Source organism: Pimephales promelas, chromosome 9, assembly GCF_988280905.1.
Source record: "Pimephales promelas chromosome 9, fPimPro1.hap1.1, whole genome shotgun sequence".
In the NCBI taxonomy this organism is placed as follows: Eukaryota; Metazoa; Chordata; class Actinopteri; order Cypriniformes; family Leuciscidae; genus Pimephales; species Pimephales promelas.
In genome coordinates, this window is record NC_142777.1 from 39,271,234 (window position 1) to 39,289,628 (window position 18,395).

The 18,395-nt window shown below is 43.6% G+C and overlaps 3 protein-coding genes across 6 annotated transcripts in view; 1 reads left to right on the forward strand and 2 right to left on the reverse strand.

Annotated features, from left to right (window-relative positions):
* Positions 1-65: 65 nt before the first annotated feature.
* Positions 66-5,380, reverse strand: tmem128 (transmembrane protein 128). The gene is made up of 4 exons (XM_039654918.2): positions 5,224-5,380; positions 4,953-5,094; positions 2,742-2,903; positions 66-553 (listed from the first exon to the last, which is right to left on the reverse strand). Exons 1-4 carry the CDS (start codon positions 5,297-5,299, stop codon positions 454-456), a joined length of 480 nt encoding a protein of 159 aa, XP_039510852.2. The 5' UTR covers positions 5,300-5,380; the 3' UTR covers positions 66-453.
* Positions 5,381-10,351: 4,971 nt separating this feature from the next.
* On the reverse strand, positions 10,352-14,689 carry lyar (Ly1 antibody reactive homolog (mouse)). Of its 4 annotated transcripts, none has more exons than XM_089135173.1 (10): positions 14,412-14,689; positions 13,448-13,524; positions 13,256-13,385; positions 13,047-13,161; positions 12,852-12,959; positions 12,688-12,768; positions 12,358-12,595; positions 12,224-12,283; positions 11,842-11,927; positions 10,352-10,747 (listed from the first exon to the last, which is right to left on the reverse strand). In XM_089135173.1, the coding sequence occupies exons 3-10, from the start codon at positions 13,375-13,377 to the stop codon at positions 10,610-10,612; spliced, it is 948 nt and encodes a 315-aa protein (XP_088991299.1). In that variant the 5' UTR covers positions 13,378-13,385; positions 13,448-13,524; positions 14,412-14,689; the 3' UTR covers positions 10,352-10,609. The 4 variants fall into 4 exon arrangements, with proteins under 4 accessions (XP_088991299.1, XP_088991297.1, XP_039510850.2 ...); XM_089135171.1 differs by having other exon boundaries at positions 13,448-13,480; positions 14,412-14,688; XM_039654916.2 differs by lacking the exon at positions 13,448-13,524 and having other exon boundaries at positions 13,256-13,398; positions 14,412-14,688.
* A 509-nt stretch (positions 14,690-15,198) lies between these two features.
* The window catches only part of zbtb49 (zinc finger and BTB domain containing 49), a 5,581-nt gene continuing 2,384 nt past the window's right edge, over positions 15,199-18,395 (forward strand). The window contains 8 exon segments of the mRNA XM_039654906.2: positions 15,199-15,298; positions 15,757-15,908; positions 16,097-16,259; positions 16,375-17,083; positions 17,159-17,205; positions 17,386-17,459; positions 17,992-18,074; positions 18,160-18,321. Coding sequence (XP_039510840.2) covers positions 15,757-15,908; positions 16,097-16,259; positions 16,375-17,083; positions 17,159-17,205; positions 17,386-17,459; positions 17,992-18,074; positions 18,160-18,321 — 1,390 coding nt within the window. The 5' untranslated portion in view covers positions 15,199-15,298.

The window sequence follows — 18,395 nt, forward strand, 5'->3', positions numbered from 1 at the left end:
GTTCTACAAATGTGAATTTGACCCTATTAAGAGCATCTGAAGGCAGACAGACGGAAAATTCCAAGTAATATAAAATCTCTTTTATTTAATCAGTTATTTCATACGTTTAATTACGGGCAAACATTAAAACATGATATAAAACATGAGTATCTTGAGTTAACCCTTCAAAAGGTGTGTTTTATATGTAATATAAAGCATTTTTAGAAGACACTCAAATCAGGAATCATCAGGTCCTCAAAGAACACATCCAGTTCAACTTACAGGATCCTTCAACGACCTCTTTCAGGACACCAAACACAAAAACGGAGGAATACGAATGCATGTTGAATGTCATCTCTCACTGGAGCGGCTCCTCAGCCCTGGACTGAAGCAGAGGTCAGAGGTCAGTGGGAGGTCACAGATCAGCTGACCTCTGGCTGTGGCACGGGTCGGAACAGCTGTGTGAGGAAGTGTTCAGCCGAGCAGCGAGATCAGCATCAACACACCCATGAACTGAGTGAACAGAAGCACAGGAGTGAAGAAGGACCAGACCGGCCACAGAGCGATGTTCAAGCTGAAACACACATCATGACATCACTCACATCTGCTTCTGATTGGACAAAACTACATCAATACATTTCAGCACACAGCTAACCACACACACGTTATTAACACTTGATTTGATTTCACTTTGTTTGGCAAAGGAAAGTCTATTTTAAGAGCATTTATTGAACCCTGACAATCAAACACACTCAACGCCTAAATCTAATTACTATAATATGAGATATGCAACATATTAATATTAGTACTTTGGTTTTACACATTTCGAAATAAATTGAGTTTTTGTGAAGAAAACAAACATTTAATCAGATTGTGAGCGATCAATAGATCATTGTGCAATCTGTATTTAAAGTCTCCTGTAGTCAACCATTTTATCCCTTAAAACTCATCTGATCACCAAAACGACATATTTTAATATTTTTGTCAAACTTCATGCTTTAAAATATCTTGAATGTAACCTTTGCTTCATTTAGTATATGTGGTGTGATTCCCGCCTCCACTCACTCACAGCAATCCAGAATACCTGACCCACTCACTCAACTTTACTTCGCTGCACAATGATATCGCATATTAACGGTAAAACGGTAATTAATATGATTAGCCTTTTGCTAATTTGTTAAAAGAACTTGATTTATCATATCAACACAAATATCCCGGGACAGCCTGCTTGTCTTGAGACCAGAGTATGTGAGCGGAGCGGAGCGAGGAGTGGAGCGGCATGATTTTGAATGGAGCGCGGAGCGGATTTTTTAAAAGTCGGAGCGTCGTGGTTTTCACTCGCTCCGAGCGCGCTCCTCTACCGCTCTATCACGAGGACAATTCATGCCAACGGCTCATTATAGAACTGCATTTTTAGTAAGGATTCACGTGTTAAACACATTACGCTAGCATGATACAGATGGATCACTCAAATCAGAAAAAAATGTGAGGGTTATGATGACGCCGATGGACATGAGTGGCTGCGGGAGGTTATAGTTATCAATCCTGAGCGGGCACCACGATCTCATGAAAGTGCGAATCTATAGCACACATTTTATTTCTCGTGCCTATTATTATATGCCAAAAAATTGTTTGTGCGTGCAAATGACGCACACTAAACCCCTTGGTTAGGATGGGTGTGAAGTGCGTTCTTGCCATTAAGTGCGTATCGTAGGCTATGCCCACGAGAAATAAAATATAGATAGCCTACGCACTTTCATGAGATGGGGCGCTGGATCGGGCGGGGTGAAAGCACATTTTAAACAGGTAACACTTATTCACCAACGCAATCGCTTTCTCACTAATGCATTGCATTCAAACAAATGTAATCATACAGTCGGCTATCTGTCAGTATTTGATTTTAAATGAGCATGAATCTGTGAGAAATGTAGCGACCCGTAGATAAATAACTGATGAAAACGTAGTTATTTTCTTCTTTCCGAACAAAATGTGCTCTGCAAAAAGCAGCAATGATATTTAATTTATAATGCTGATAACCTGTAATAAGCATAGCATGTCATAGGAAAAGTTTGCACACTATCCAAATCCAATAAACAACATTGCAACTATTCTCCTAACGTTGCTTTTTTTTTATTTATTTATGCCTATGTATCTATTATGATGAGGAGACATTTTGTGAGATTTTAAAGCATACTTAAATACTTAATTCGGAATTTCCTTGGGGAGCGAACACGGAGCGGTGTTTCTGATATCAGTGAGCGAGGAGTGGAGCGGGAGCGGTAAATGGTGAACCCGGAGCGGAGTGATTATATAATGCTTGGAGCGTGGAGGGGAAATTGTTGCCGCTCCACTCCGCTCACATACTCTGCTTGAGACTGCGCTGCTTCAGAGCATAGTTAATGATATGCGAAAGCCCCGCCACCCTAGTGACCTGATTGGTTACAAGGTCGTCAGAACCGTGTTTTTGGTTCACTCTGCAGTCTCAGCAATGCTGTCCACTTATGAACTTACACACGGTTTGTCTTAAAGATTATAAAAAATACCAAATTTGATGCAAACTGTCTAATAATGATGTTGAGCGCAAAAAGAGGCTGCATTTCCATTAATGAGACACATTGTAGAGCTAAACGATTTATTTATATACGTTTATTAAAATCACGTGACTTTGGCAGTTTGAATCACTGATTCGGAACAATTGATTCGCAAAGGTTTGAAAGCTTCACAAAGCGTGTTTCCCGTCACGACATGACTGTGGTTCTGACCTGCAGGACGCGGCGAGGAAGGCGGCAGTGGTCACGGCAGGGACGGCGGGATACTCCTGCTCGTAGTGCCTGATGCCCCTGAACCACTCCAGATACACAATACAGAAGGCAGCCAGACCGAGGCACAATCCCAGCAACACCAGACCCACGGAGAACCACCAGCTGAAACACAGGCGTTACTCCAGCTCAACACAAATGTTCAAAGACAAAAAAAACAAGATAGTTACAAAAAGTCAATAATATTTAAACTGAAACTTAAAATAATAAGTGTGTCTGTGTGTGTGTATGAGAGCGAGTGTTTGTAGGCCAGTGTTGGTGTTCTCTCACTACTGTAACCAGAGCACTATAATCTCTATTGTAATCCAGGATAAAACCATATGACAGAGAAAGAGTGTTTCAGTTGTTTGTGTACTAAGGTTCGCAGTACATCTGTCAGTAACCGCTGACAGTGCTGGTTAGTTAGTTAGGGTTAAAGGAACACTCCGACTTTTTGGGACTTTAGCCTATTCACCTTACCCCCCAGAGTTAGATAAGTCCATACATACCTTTTTCATCTCCGTGCGTGCTATAAGTCTGTTTGACGCACCCACCGCTAGCCTAGCTTAGCACAAAGACTGGATGTGAATGGTTGCAGCTTTCATACTGATCCAAATGAGTGGCAAAATAACGCAAACGTTTTCCTATTTACATGTTGTGATTTGTATAGTCACATAATGTACAAATAACAAAGTCAAATGAGACACAGACATCTTTTAACCGTATAAAACCTGGGAACTATTCTCTGAAGGCGAAGCACTGCTACTTTGACGGCGTAATAACCGCATCACCGGAGACACGCCGTGGTGAGGAGCGGAGAGTTCGCTCGGTGTTTGGGTAACAGAGTCAGCAATTTATAAATAGTAAAAGCGTAGTTTAGAGTCATGGGTTTTCGCTCTATTGTAAATAGCTGCGACTGTAAACAGGGGAGGTAATACCATGTTTCACAGAATTCCAACTAAAAACGCTGACTGGATGAAGAAATGGCTAACTTACTCTGGATATTTATCCAAACACACCTAAGATTATCAAGGGACATTACGTTTGCTCGGTACATTTCAATGAGGACGACTATTTTGAAAAAATGGAATTTGCCACACGGACCATAATGTGCTGAAGGATACGGCCATCCCATCGATAGCACAGACAGGACAAGTGGATCACCTGCGGCTGAGGTAAGTGTTCTGTTTTTAGATGACCTACTGTAACAGTGCCTTTAGCCAGATCTAATGTAACGTTAGTGACACTATTATATGATTAGGGTATGAATATGTTTTTATCTTGATGCGGTGCGGACGCGCTTGGGGAAAAAAAACGAGCGCGTTTACCGCGTTGAACTTGCACCCTGCGCGCGGCGCGTCTAGTAGCCTAAATTTGAAATAACCATGGAAATAACGAACTTGAGCGTGCAAAAGGGTACGATAGGCTGTGAGTTCATTGTGCAAAAACAATTTGTGCTATTACTTTCCCCTTATTCTATCCTATAGTAATGCAATACTGTATATTATATATGCAAATGTATTTACTGTTGAATACATTTGGTTCAGCTAATAAATTGCATTTAAAATATATTGATTCCTGTAATAATAATTATTTATTCATGTGATATTTATAAATCTGGGTGCGTTTTTGGTTGGAAATCAATGAAACATGGTACTGTATTACCTGGTCTCCCCTGTTAATTGTCACAGCTCATACAATAAAGCAAACACCCATGATAAACTTTGCTTTTCTATCTAACGTTAGTAATTGCTGACTCTTTATTCCAACGCTGAGCGAAGCGAACTCTCTGCTCCTCGTCACGGTGCGTCTCAGGTGATTGTTATCACTCTGCCCAAGTAGCAGTGCTTCCCCTTCAGAAGTATAGTATTTATACAGTTAAAAGATGTCTGTGTCTCATATGGCCTTGATATTTGCACACTCTGTGACTATACAAACCACAACATGTAAATAGGAAAACGTTTGCGTTATTTTGTCACTCATTTGGATTAGTATGAAAGCTGCAACCATTCACATCCAGTCTTTGTGCTAAGCTAGGCTAGCGGTGGGTGCGTCAAACAGACTTATAGCATGCACAGAGATGAAAAAGGTATGTATGGACTTATCTAACTCTGGGGGGTAAGGTGAATAGGCTAAAGTCCCAAAAAGTCGGAGTGTTCCTTTAAGGTTAGTCACCTGTGAATGTCAGTGTGGTTCAGCACTACAGAGAAGAAATCCACATAATAGGTGAGAGCGACAGAAGCCAGAAGCCAGAAGACGGAGTCCCGGTTGATCCGAGCGGACGGCTTCAGTTCCACAGCCTCATCAGAACCAGCAGCTGCACAACAATAACACAACATCATCATCAGACAGCAGCAAACACAGCTGATACGACACGCAAAGACTCGAGCAGAGTTTAACACGCGTTCAGCTAGAGACGCTGGAAGTCAGTGTGTGTGTTTCTCACTCTTTTCTTCTTCCTCTGGCTCTTCGTTAGTCTTAAATCGCCTCCGCAACTTCATAAATTCGCTGAACTCCGCCATGATGCCCGGGTGACGTCACATTCACGCGGCGAGAGATTTGGAGACGCTCGCGAGATTCAGGATTCAAGTGAGTCGCCTGCCTGACGCTCGCGAATCGATTCCGACGTTTGAATATATATGTGCAGGCGTGTAGTCTTTCTTTACAATTGACCTAAACAAATGACTTGTCTGACCTTAAAAATGTATAATACAGAATTATTTATCGCTTCCGAGTAGCCGTGTGCCGGTGCAGATCTGGAGTGTGTGTGTGTGTGTGTGTGTGTGTGTGTCCAGGCGCAGGTCCTTGACAGACAGACCGTCTGTCTTTGACCGGTTTCTAAGTTAAATATATGACATAAAAAGTCAAAATTATGACATTAAAAGGCTGACATTAACACAAAAAGTTGAAACTAACACAAAAGTCATAATCATGATATACTAAACATTTATTTATGTTTTGATAATTCGTTACACTCAGATGTACGTCACAATATGGAAGAAAAGATCTGTCGCAACTTCCCTTTTTTACTGTTTTCATATTTCCACACACAACACACTAGAAGCCAATAATCAATAAGAGAAACATGTCAAACTCCCAGTGATGGACAAACAGTGAATGCAGCATGTGAGTGTGTGTGTGTGTGAGTTCAGCCGGTCCGTGAGCAGCACCTGTGTGTGTGTGTGTGGGTTCAGGAGGTCAGCTGTTGTTCAGGTGTGTAGACACCAGCACAGGTGAGCACAGGTGTGGAATACTGTCTCCTGCCAACAGCCCCGGTCTCTCTAAATACACCTGGACTAGAGTTTCCTGCCAGCTGGAGCCCAATCCATCTGGAGCAACTGATCCACACACACACACACACACACACACACAAGAAACTGCATACTGTACAATTAATGCCGCGTCATTTAAAGAGACACTACATGCAAAAGCATTGCTGCCATTTAATTTAATATCCAACACTATTATTGATCTCCTGCATTGACAGCATTATATGAGAACTGAACTGAGCTGGATGATGACATCACGGTTTTCTCCAGAGCGGACTCTGGATACATATATATATAAATGAACAAAACTAACTTTTTTACAACAGAAATGAACCATCACTGAACTTAAGCTGGATTGAGACACTTTTTCTTCTAGAACGTTTTTGCACTATTTTCTTATTATCTCTATGAAGCTGCTTTGAAACACTCTGTATTGTAAAAAGCGCTATAGAAATAAAAGTGACGTGACTTGTTTATTTCATGCACTGGCCAATTTTGAGATTTTAGACTCTGGCTTTTCAGCGTGTTGTTTCAGAATAAAACATTCAAAATAGACATTTACGTGTTTATTTTTTCACACTTTATCTCTGTGCGTCTGTAGATTTGAGTTTGGACACATATCTTTAAAAGAGTTTTCCTCCACTTCAGCAGAACTTACAGTTTCATTCATATCTATATTCTGAAGGTTTTTACTGAGGGGTTTGTTCATATATCATTCACACTGATTTATAAAACATTTTATTCCTCTAAACATGTGTTTTTTCTGTCTGTTGACAGTATTTTCGGATTTATGGAGTGATAAAAAGAGAAATCAAAAATCCCTTCTATAAAAACCTTCAACTCTAATGAGTCAACAAACTCAGACAGCAACTATGAGCCTGGCTTTATCCAATGTTCAGATGAATGTGCCGGAAATATATGCAAATTAGTGCATATTTCGCCTCGTTTGCATATTTAAGCATAACATTCCAGAAAACTTGTAATTTATTTATTTATTTTTGCATTTCCAAAATGGAATTAATCAATTGGAAGAGTATAGTGATATCCATTACTTAATTTGCAGTGCTGGTGTTCTGTAAACATTACCAATCAGGAGTTAAATGATCCAATCTCCTCTCCGAAGGCAGAAATATCAGGAAGAGTGATATTGATGATTTCAGATCTCCTCAGACCGATGATGGACGTCCAGAACACTCGACCTCAATCACGTCTAAGAAAAACAAACAATAGTGAGATGATGTGCAGACGTCAATCAAACCTCCATCTGCTCTCTGGAAAACCTTAAACCCATCCAGATATCCCAAGCACATGGATCTTTGATAAACCCACACTGGTTGAGCAGCATGTGTGTCTGATCTACATATGAATGCAGTGAGGCCTTCCAATATTCAAAAATCACATCAAACTAATCAGCCAGACACTAAACAGTTATCAAGATGCGAGGCGATTGGCTTACCTGTGGCCGGCTCTTATCTTCAGCACACACCAGAACTCACAACAGAACCCGGATTGTGCTTTATGAGAGTATCATGTTCTGAGCCGACCGGACAAAAGACCTTTACGCTTCATAATGCCGGTCATTCAGCACATCTGAACATCAAACTTCCTCTAGTGTGTGTGTGTGTGTGTGCTGGCCCGATATTCTGAGAAAACGCTGAGCGCATTTGATTCTCACCCAAACAGACAATAAAACCATATACTTCCATTCCCCTCCGCTGCAGTGAACCAGGCTTTCTGCTCCTGTTTCCCAGAGGCCTTTGGGGCAGCGATGAGGAGAACAATAGGGTTCTGTGAGGAAGCTTTATCAGAGACGTATACCTTACATACTGCACACGGCTCTGGTTTTTGCTGACTCCGGCGACGGAGCCGAGTGGAGCATGTCTCAACATTTCCCACAATCGTGTTTCAGCATGTCGGCGATGACGCATCGCACCAAACACACCGAAAGCCACCATTGTGTGTGTTAGAAACGCTCAAACTGAATTAATCTGTCATTGTTTACATCGGTCCAAACCTGCCGTTGGACTCTCAAAAAGGATGATGTTTTGAAGAATATTGGACCCCATTGACTTTCATTGTATGGATAACATCCATTTCTCAAAACATCTCCTTTAGTGTTCCACAGAAGTTGTATAAACACTTATAGATGATCTATTTTGATGATTCTGTACTGATCGTAGAATAGTGTTTCAGCAATATGAATCATTAATATCCCACTCCAGCTCCTGTCAGTAATGCTTTAACTCTCTGTTCCTGATTATATTGTGTGTATTTATCGTCTGCTACTCGTGTCCTGAAGGAACAGCGTTTTACTGCGAGTTAAAAATAACTTTTCCAATAGCACACGTACATCTCAGAGACGTCTATTTGACGTGCGCCTTTACATCGGGAAGATGATTTTTCTGAGTGTTTGCTAATCTGTAATACGCCTGTAAGACGATAAAGAGACATTTTGAAAATGTATTTAAGATGTTTATGATTTAACACATGTAAAATGACATCTTAAAGACGTTTCTCAGATGTTTGTACACATCCGATGCTTTCCAGATGAAGCGCTCTTTAATAGACGTCTTGCAGATGTTTGTGTAGGACCAACACTAGCATAAATGAATCACTCTATTAGCACACACACATTTTAGAGACGTCTATTTACATCTGGAAGAAGTATTTTCTAGAGTTTGTTCATCTCAATACATCTCTAGGTCATTTCCAGTTAGATGTCATATATAGACATTTAGAAGATGTCTTTATGATCTGCATATAAAACTGCCATATCCTCAGATGTTTCTTTCCAGAATAACATATAAATAAATAATTATAATAATAATAATAATATAGCTTTCCAGATTGGCAGATCTTCAGCAGGCGTACCTGTGCTCTCTTGATCTAATCAGTTGAACGGGATTGCAAAAAGGTCTCAATGTCTTGACTGTTTCTCATTTACTTAAAACTAAAAATATTGTTGCGCGCTACTGTATAATAACAGTACATTACACATAATTAAACTCAAGCATGACCCTATAGTAAATAAATATTACTTAAATGTAACAAGGACACCATTAAATAAAGGGTTACACTTTATTTTAAGGTGTAATTGTTAGTGTAATTATATATTTGATTACGGAGTAATATTATTAATTAAACTGCATGCACTTACTATAGGGTTACTCTAGGGTTAGGTTAAGCATTAGTTGCATGTAATTATGCATAATTTATTACTAAGTTATTACTACGGTAACATATGCAACAAGGACACTGTAAAATTAAGTGTGACCGAATGTTTTTCTGCGAAAGATGAAGGGGAGTAAATGATTTCTGGGTGAATTAACCCTTTCAGACACAGATTACAATGCGGTTCTATAACAGCCAATGGCTGGACGAATGCAGTCGAGTGTAAACAGCTCATGATTAGTCTTCAAATAAAGTAAAATATTCATATATAAAATCATCTGCACCTAATTTTAACTGAAAATATTCAGGTAACTATTGGTTTTCTTTAGCATCTGTCCTGGAGTCAGAACAATAAGATAAGGTTTCTTTACAAAGTTTTCTCATCTAAAACACAACAGTGAGAAACTCTACGGCCTCAATGAAACCCGTTCAGAACAGGGTTTAACTCTACACATTTGAAGAAGAATTAAACGTGGATATTTTTTAACGTTCACTCCGGTGCTTTTTTTGGGTAGGCAGAGTTTTAAATGGACACAGAATCTTAAATTTCTCAGTTGTTTCTCCAGCGCTGCCTACATGACAACATTACAGGTATAAACCAGCAGTTTAAGTCCAGCTAACGCGAGCTAGGCCGCGCTAAAGCCCCGTCCCGCCGATATCATTACAGCTAAGCGCGGGATCAGTGCCGCACACGGGGATTATCAGCCTCCGGACTCAGCGCTCCGCCGTGTGTGTGTGTGTGTGTGTGTGTGTGTGTGTGTGTGTAACAGGCAGCCCATTCTGGGGCCCTGACCCGCGGGGCCGCGCGGCGCTCGCTCCTGTATGGAGGCTCTGTGCGCGCGGGCCAACTGACCCTGCCCCGCGAGAGGAGGAATGTCCCACACAAGAGTCCGATTCACCCGAGCCTCACACACATCATCTCTCCTCGCTAACGGGCTAACACTCGCGTGTGTGTCGCTGCGCTGAGAGCTGAACACCGGCAGCGCATACGGCCTACTCTACGCCTTCTCCAGTACGCCAGTGTGTGAGAGAGGATGGGACATTCTAACCCGACCCATCACACACTAACCCAAACCCTACACTAACATGAAGATGCATTATATACACACACACACACATTATAAAACTGGTGGCTTGATGAATTAAGACAGTTTTATTAAAACACCAAACTCAGTATACACCTAATTCTCTATACACAAGTAGAGCGCCCAGTTACATTAAACGCTTTATACGTTTTAAACAGCGTAAAACTACACATTTGCTTTGCCTGATTGTACATCGTATGTTTTATTAATGAGCCATATAGAGAAATTGTTCTTGATATGACTGTTTTAAGGCATTAATCAGATTTCGGAGCCGGACGTCCAGCAGGAGATGATGATGATGACCTCGTCACTTCACCAGCCGCACCTTCTCCTTCAGCGTCTTAAACTTGGGGTTGTTGTTGATCTTCTTGTTGAACAGAGACAGAAGCTCCTCTTCCGATCTGTAGTTTCCATCTCCAGTAAACGAATAATAAGCAGCTAAAACCTGGAAAAGGTCGACGGGTGAGTCGATGTCAAACGTGTGTCGAAGTAAACATAAAGTGGGCTTTCGCTGTCGGGAAGCTCCCGGAGTCCGGCGATCTCCTTTACTCCTCCAGAGTCGCTCTAGAGGAACTACAGAGACGGTGGTGTTCTCTGATTGGCCGAACGCACGAGAAACACCAGCGCCCGCCATTATTGATCAGTGTGAACACAGATTACAGCCGATATATTTACTCCAGAAACTAGCTCTGCGAATAGATGAAGCTCTGAACCTTTAGGCCGTGTGTCCACCAAAGCGCTTTTCCATGCGCCTAGCGTATGTTTTCAATTGTTTTCAATGGGAGCGCCGCGGTTTTTAAACGCCATGAGCGTACCGAGGCGCTGAGCATTTTTCCGCGCTGAAGCGCCGAGTGCCCAGCGTTTTTACTGGTCGCCGAGAATTGAAAAATGTTCCGACGGATAAAACACAGCGCTTATCACTGTAACTTTTTACCCAGCCGGCTAATCACAGTGGAGGAGGGGCGGGACTAATACCACACCGACCAACTGTCACATTCCAACTGCCAACATTCAAACTGTTGCGGATGTTCTGCATCATAGCAACGAAACGTCTCAACGAAAAAACAGCAGAGTGTCGTCAGCAGAGCGTCTGGCGTTTTCAGCGGGATAAAAACGCTTTGGTGGACACACGGCCTTACGCGAAGGAGAAACCCAACGCAGCTTTGAGACCGAGAGGAACATGATGATGCGTTTCAGCTCAGCGACACACGCCATACGCTAAAGACTTTATTACAGTCTACTTTCATATATAACAGCTCTTGCTAATGACGTGTTCGACAGCACTGATGACAGATCGATTAATGAACGGGAGAATGCGAGCGCTGTGAGCTCAGCGCTGCTAAAATAAAAGTCTCAACAACGAGCGAGTCTGACGCCGCTACAGAGTTCGTAGCGCTGCGAACGCAACCAGGAGAACGACCCGCGCTCCCAGAAGCACCCGTGCGAAAGCCCCAAATGTGTAAAACAATTAGTGATGGCCAGGAGCGTTTGCGCGGTCACGTGTCTGCGCTGCTGCTGATTGGCCGACGCGCCGCTCACCTTCTTGCGGAGCTTCTTCACGGCGAGGCCGTCCTCAGGAGCGTCGCGCAGAACCGCCTTGATCGTCCCTTTCCAGTTAAACTTCCCTGCGAACACAACTCAGGAGATCTTCACGCCGCTCCAGCGAAGCAGAATCAAATAAAAAATAAAGGTACACACAATTGCGAGAAAAAACTAGCAATTCTCCCTCTTTGTGTTTACATCTCGCAATTCTGACTTTATTTCTCAGAATCGTCGGATATAAAGTCAGAATTGCGTGTTAAAACCTCAAAATTGCTCGGAAACTCTGAATTGAGATGAAAAGTGGTAATTATCTCTTAAAATGTTTTATTCTGTGGCGGACGCAAGCTTCCCTGCTGTTCAGACTCTTATTATGAAATACCTGTAGAGTTTGATTCGGACTGCTGGTTCTCTGGCTCCTCCCCCTCCAGATCCTGGCTCTCTGATTGGTCAAAGCAGACAGGAAGTAAGTTCGGTTCACAGACACGGCTGGAGACGTCAGACTCCGACACTTACCATCAGACGGCTCTTCTCTCCTTTTCTTGGTCTTCTCCTCCGTGTCCTGTCCTCTTTCCTCTCGTTTCCTCTTCTTCCTGCTCTGTTTCTTTCCGTTCTGCTGCTCTGATGTCTCTCTCTCTCTCTCGCTCTCTCTCTTTTTATCCTTCCGCTCTTCCCTCTTTCCTTCATTAGTCTCAGTGCCGTTGGTCGGCTCGCTTCGGTTCGGTTTGTGTTCTTCTGTCGTTTGGTTGCAGTCCTGAAACATCACGACACAAAAGCAAAACTTCACCATAAACACACACACACAAACACACACACACACACACACACTCACGCACACACACTTACGCTGTCGGCCGCAGAGAAGATCTCCCACACCTGCTCCAGTAACTCGGGACTGTGGATCTTCAGGCTGTTCTTCATCCAGTTCTGCAGAGGATCAGAGCAAGCGTTACGGGTCAGGCACACACACTCTTCCTCACACACACTCTTCCTCACACACTCTTCCTCACCTGGAACTTGGCTCTCTTCCGGGGAACGTTCCCGTAGGCGGCGACCTGCCGCAGGACCTGCTGGAGTCTGGGCTGAACACCGGGCCGATCCGACGCCTCCTGGATCCTCTGAGGACAAGCAGACCCGTGAGCCTTCCCAGAATCCCTCACACACACACACACACACTCCTCTCTCACACACACACACACACTCACCTGAATCCACTGCTGCTGCTTCACGTCACCCTTGTTCGCCTTCGCCTGGAAGTCTTTGCCTCCATACTTCTGATCCTCACTGATGCACTTGTTGTGGTTCTTGTAATCGTCACCTCTACACACACACACACACGGTCACGTTCAGCACACACTCTCTCACAATCACACACACACACACACTCTCTCTCTCTCTCTCTCTCTCGACCCACCGGAAGTCGTTCCCGCAGTCGATGCAGGACAGAACTCGACAGCCGCGGCACTTCAGCAGGTGCTTCTCCACCTGAGCTTTCTTTAGAGACTCTCCGCAGGCATCGCACGTGAAGAACACCATCCTGAGGAAGAACAGCTGATCCTGAGGAAGAAGAGGAGGAGAACAGCTGATCCTGAGGAAGAAGAGGAGGAGAACAGCTGATCCTGAGGAAGAACAGCTGATCCTGAGGAGGAAGAGGAGGACAACTGATCCTTACAGTTATTATCCCTGTACAAAAACAGGCAGTTATGCAGCTTAAAGTTAAAACTGCAGTGAACCAAAGACCAGTGAACCAAATCGTTGGTGTTTCTAACGTCACAAACAAGGTGTGTAACCAATCAGATCAACGTGTGATCGACAACCAAGATATTTTAAGACATGAAGATTTTCTTTCAAGGAAAAACAGCTTAAATTTGTAATTTTGGTGAACGGGTTTTTAAAAGGGGTTTTGGTGAAATGGTGATGAACACAAGCTCAAGACACGTCATGTTTTAATCTATGACATCAGTATTACCCACTCGTGATTTTTTGAAGCCGTTATGCGTCTTGAAAAATGCCAACAAGAGGCTAAATGGGACTACAGAGGCTGTCGCGGAGATTTAACGTCAGCTAAACTCGGTCTTTACAGCCTCGTTAATAATCGTGCTCTATACACTATAATGACTCAAAGCTTGTGGAAAAAATGTGTTTAGATAAAAACTGAGTTGTCGGAAAATCAGTGATGGTTGACGTTAAATTTATGCGACCGTGGTGTAGTACGTTTATAGTCTACCTTTAGATTTTTACTTCTGCCGACTCTATCTATGCTTAAAAATTTATAAAAGTTGTGTTCGTCGGTGATAATTATCTTGATGGACAAAATGTGCAAATATCATAAACTTTGTTGATCACAGAGGTGGATTTTAGCGATAATCTAAGCAACGGGAAAATCCAGCGTGATAAGAACTGTTGGTTGGACTACAAAGTGACGTCATATCAGCGCCACTCTATCAAGTGGTATTTTTTTCAACTACTATAATTTAAAAACACTTCTGTTCAAGTAATTTCCTTATAGCGGATCATAAACCGGAAGTCTCGCATATACAAAGAGAATTCTTGTAACTGTGATCCTGTACCTTAATAAAGCAGAACTGTGATTATCTGTGGAAGTTGATGATGATGATGATGATGATGATTATTAATGATCAGCGGGACTGGGTTCGGCACCTTCGGCACCCGGTCCGGTTCTCTTGATCCCGGTAAACGAGTCTCTGCTCCGGTTCTCTTGAATTAATCCCGGTAAACGAGTCTCCGCTCCGGTAAGGACACTCCTCGTTGCTCACGGGAACACGCGAGTTTTTTAAATCAAGCGTCGCGGTCGCAACAGACACGCACGCGCTTGGTGTCACTCTGTTTTCACTCCGGACTGAAACACCAATCAACAGTTGCGCAAACATAAAAGAAAGAAAAGGGACAAAAAAGTAAACATTTAACTTTGGCACATAATAAAATATGGCATTAATAAAGGCATAATAACACAGTACAAATTGTATTATTTCTACCACTTTAGTTGTATTGATATTTTAAATTACCTTTATAATATTTCAACCTTTTCAGTGTAATTTGTGCTTTTGTCATTTTACTATTTGTTACTATTTGGGTTGATTTCAGTTTTAGTTTTAATTGATTTCCTGTTATTTCCAGTCATTTCAGTGCTTCAGCTTACACTTATTTCATTTGCTTGCCAATAACCCTGGATGCAATATATAAATAAAAACAATAACCCAACTCATTGTAGGATGTAGTATAAGGTGAACCAGATCGTATTGTTTTTATAATGAACAGTAAATAATATTGTAATTGAATTGTATTTAATTGCATTTAAAACAAAAGCTTTGCAATATTTTACAATTCTGCATTTATAGAGTTGGTGGTTATTAGCTGCATTTGTAAAAACAAAAGACTTTTATTGTGAAAAACCCAAATGACGTCATCAGCTCAGCGCCGTTCCTCCGAGTGAGAGGTGAGATGAGCGACAATTTTTCTTCATTCTTGCTGTGACTGTATTATTATAATATACTAATATATTATTATTATTAATATTATATAATATAAATAAAGGTTTTATTTTATGGCAGTGATGAATGGGATTTATTAACACACACACACACACACAACTGTGCATGCCGCAGTGGTGTGTGTCTGCGAAGATGGACAGTGTGTGTAGTCTCAGTGACTGATGTGTGTGTGTGTGTGTGTGTGTGTGTGCGCGCGCGCAGATGGACAGTGTGTGTAGTCTCAGTGACTGATGTGTGTGTGTGTGTGTGCAGATGGACAGTGTGTGCAGTCTCAGTGACTGATGTGTGTGTGTGTGTGCAGATGGACAGTGTGTGTAGTCTCAGTGACTGATGTGTGTGTGTGTGCAGATGGACAGTGTGTGTAGTCTCAGTGACTGATGTGTGTGTGTGTGTGTGTGTGCAGATGGACAGTGTGTGCAGTCACAGTGTGTTCGTGCTGCAGCAGCTGCAGGATCAGCGTATCCAGGGTCTGCTGTGTGACTGTATGCTGGTGGTGAAGGGCGTCTGCTTTAAAGCCCATAAGAACGTGCTGGCGGCCTTCAGCGCCTACTTCCGGTAACACGCCACGCCAAATATATACTTTAAAGAAATGTGGAAATATTTATATTTATATTATAAGAAATGTGGCTTATTATTGGCTCCATTGAGCTGGAAAAACTAAGATTTCCTTTGATGGAATGAATTGTCGAATCGCAGTCGTGCTCACACACACACACACACACACACACCGTTCTCCTCCTCAGGTCTCTGTTCCAGAACTCGCCGGCGCAGAAGAGCGATGTGTTCCAGCTGGCCATTCAGGACGTGGGCGGCATCGGGCAGGTTCTGGACTACATGTACACATCACACCTGGAGCTCAACCAGGACAACGTTCATGCGCTGATGGAGATCGGACAGAGCCTGCAGGTCACACACACACACACACTTCCTTTTACAGAAATACAACATTATTTTTAGGTTTGCAGAATGTTTCGGCGGACGGAGCTGCTGATGTGTGTGTGTGTGTGTGTGTGTGCTGCAGGTGTTGAACATCCTGAACATGTGTTATGAGTTCCTGAAGCCGTGTGTGTCGAGCGACGTCTCCCTCCCTCTGGCCGATCAGGACAGCCTGTTGGGAAGCTTTCCTGCATCCGAAGCTCCTCCTCCTCCTCCTCTTCCTCCTCCCGCAGACGAGCAGCAGAAGCTCCGCGAGACGAGCCGCCAGCCGCCGCACGGCTACAAGCTCAGGAACTTCTACACCAGACAGTATCTGCAGCAGAGCGGAGGCTTCCCGCCCGAGGAGCCGCCACACACCAGCGTGACCTCATCACACGCCGGGCCCGAGGCCACGCCCCCCGTCCCGGAGACCATGCCCAGCTCAGAGGCCACACCCCCCACCACAGAGGCCACGCCCCCACACGTCCTGCGCCCTAAGAAAGACGTTTACCTGAAGAAGTTCAACTATCTTCGCTCGCACGTCCGGCCGGAGGAAGAGGAGGGCGGGCGCTGCGCTGGAGCCGGCGCGCCGTGTGACCGGCCAGGGGCGACCTCTGACCTCTCCATGAACTCTGACCCAGCAGAACCATCCGAGCTGAAAACCACACCTGCGGCAGAGCCTGATGATGCGGAGTCGAGGGGTCACGACGAGAGGTCAGAGGTCAGCAGCAGTAATCATAAGTATTGCTGTGAGGTTTGTGGAAAGACGTTTAAACATCCCAGCAACCTCGAGCTGCACAAACGCTCACACACAGGTGACACACACACACACACACACACACACACACTCTCTCTCTCTCTCTCTCTCTGACTCTCGTGTGTCTCCGCAGGCGAGAAACCGTTCCAGTGTAGCGTGTGCGGTAAAGGCTTCTCTCAGGTACGGCTCGTACGGTGTGCTGAGCGGCACTTGGAGGAAATGTTTCCATTATATCAATATAACAAATAAATAATAACAACAATAAAATAATATTTTGTGCACAGTATGCCTGTTAACGACGCGGATGGTTTCGTTAACGGTGTGTTTGCTCGCTCGTCTGACTCCTGTCGTGTGTTTCAGGCGGGAAACCTGCAGACGCATCTCCGCCGGCACTCGGGAGACAAACCCTACATCTGCGAGCTCTGCGGGAAGAGGTGTGTGTGTGTGTGTGTGTGTGTGTGTGTGTGTGTGTGTGTTTGCGGGTTTTAGAGCGTTGTTTTCCTGTTTCTGCTCCACCAATCGAGGCGTGTGTTTCAGTGTGTGTTTCAGTGTGTGTCCGAGATCTGCAGGTGGACAGAAACATTGAGAACACACTTCATCTCCGTGCGTCTGTAGATTTGAGTTTGGACACATATCTTTAAAAGAGTTTCTCCACTTCAGCAGAACTTACAGTTTCATTCATATCTATATTCTGAAGGTTTTTACTGAGGGGTTTGTTCATATATCATTCACACTGATTTATAAAACATTTTATTCCTCTAAACATGTGTTTTTTCTGTCTGTTGACAGTATTTTCAGATTTATGGAGTGATAAAAAGAGAAATCAAAAATCCCTTCAATAAAAACCTTCAACTCTAATGAGTCAACAAACTCAGACAGCAACTATGAGTCTGGCTTTATCCGATGTTCAGATGAATGTGTGTTACGAGTCAGTCGTCCAGATTAACGGTCAGTCTCTGTGTTCAGCTTTGCGGCGTCAGGTGATGTTCAGCGACACATCATCATCCACTCGGGAGCCCGACCTCACCTGTGTGACATCTGCGGACGAGGTGTGTGTGTGTGTGTGTGTGTGTGTGTGTGTGTGTGTGTGTGTTGAACGATTGATCTAGTCCTCACGTGAGTTTGTGTCGTCAGGCTTCAGTAACTTCAGCAATCTGAAGGAGCACAAGAAGACCCACAGCTCAGAGGAGGAGTTCACCTGCGAACAGTGCGGCAAATCCTTCAACATGCAGAGAAAACTCCTCAAACACACACTCCGACACCGCGGAGACAGACCCTACTGCTGCCAGACCTGCGGTACACACACACACACACACACACACACACACTCACTCACTCCGACACCGCGGAGACAGACCCTACTGCTGCCA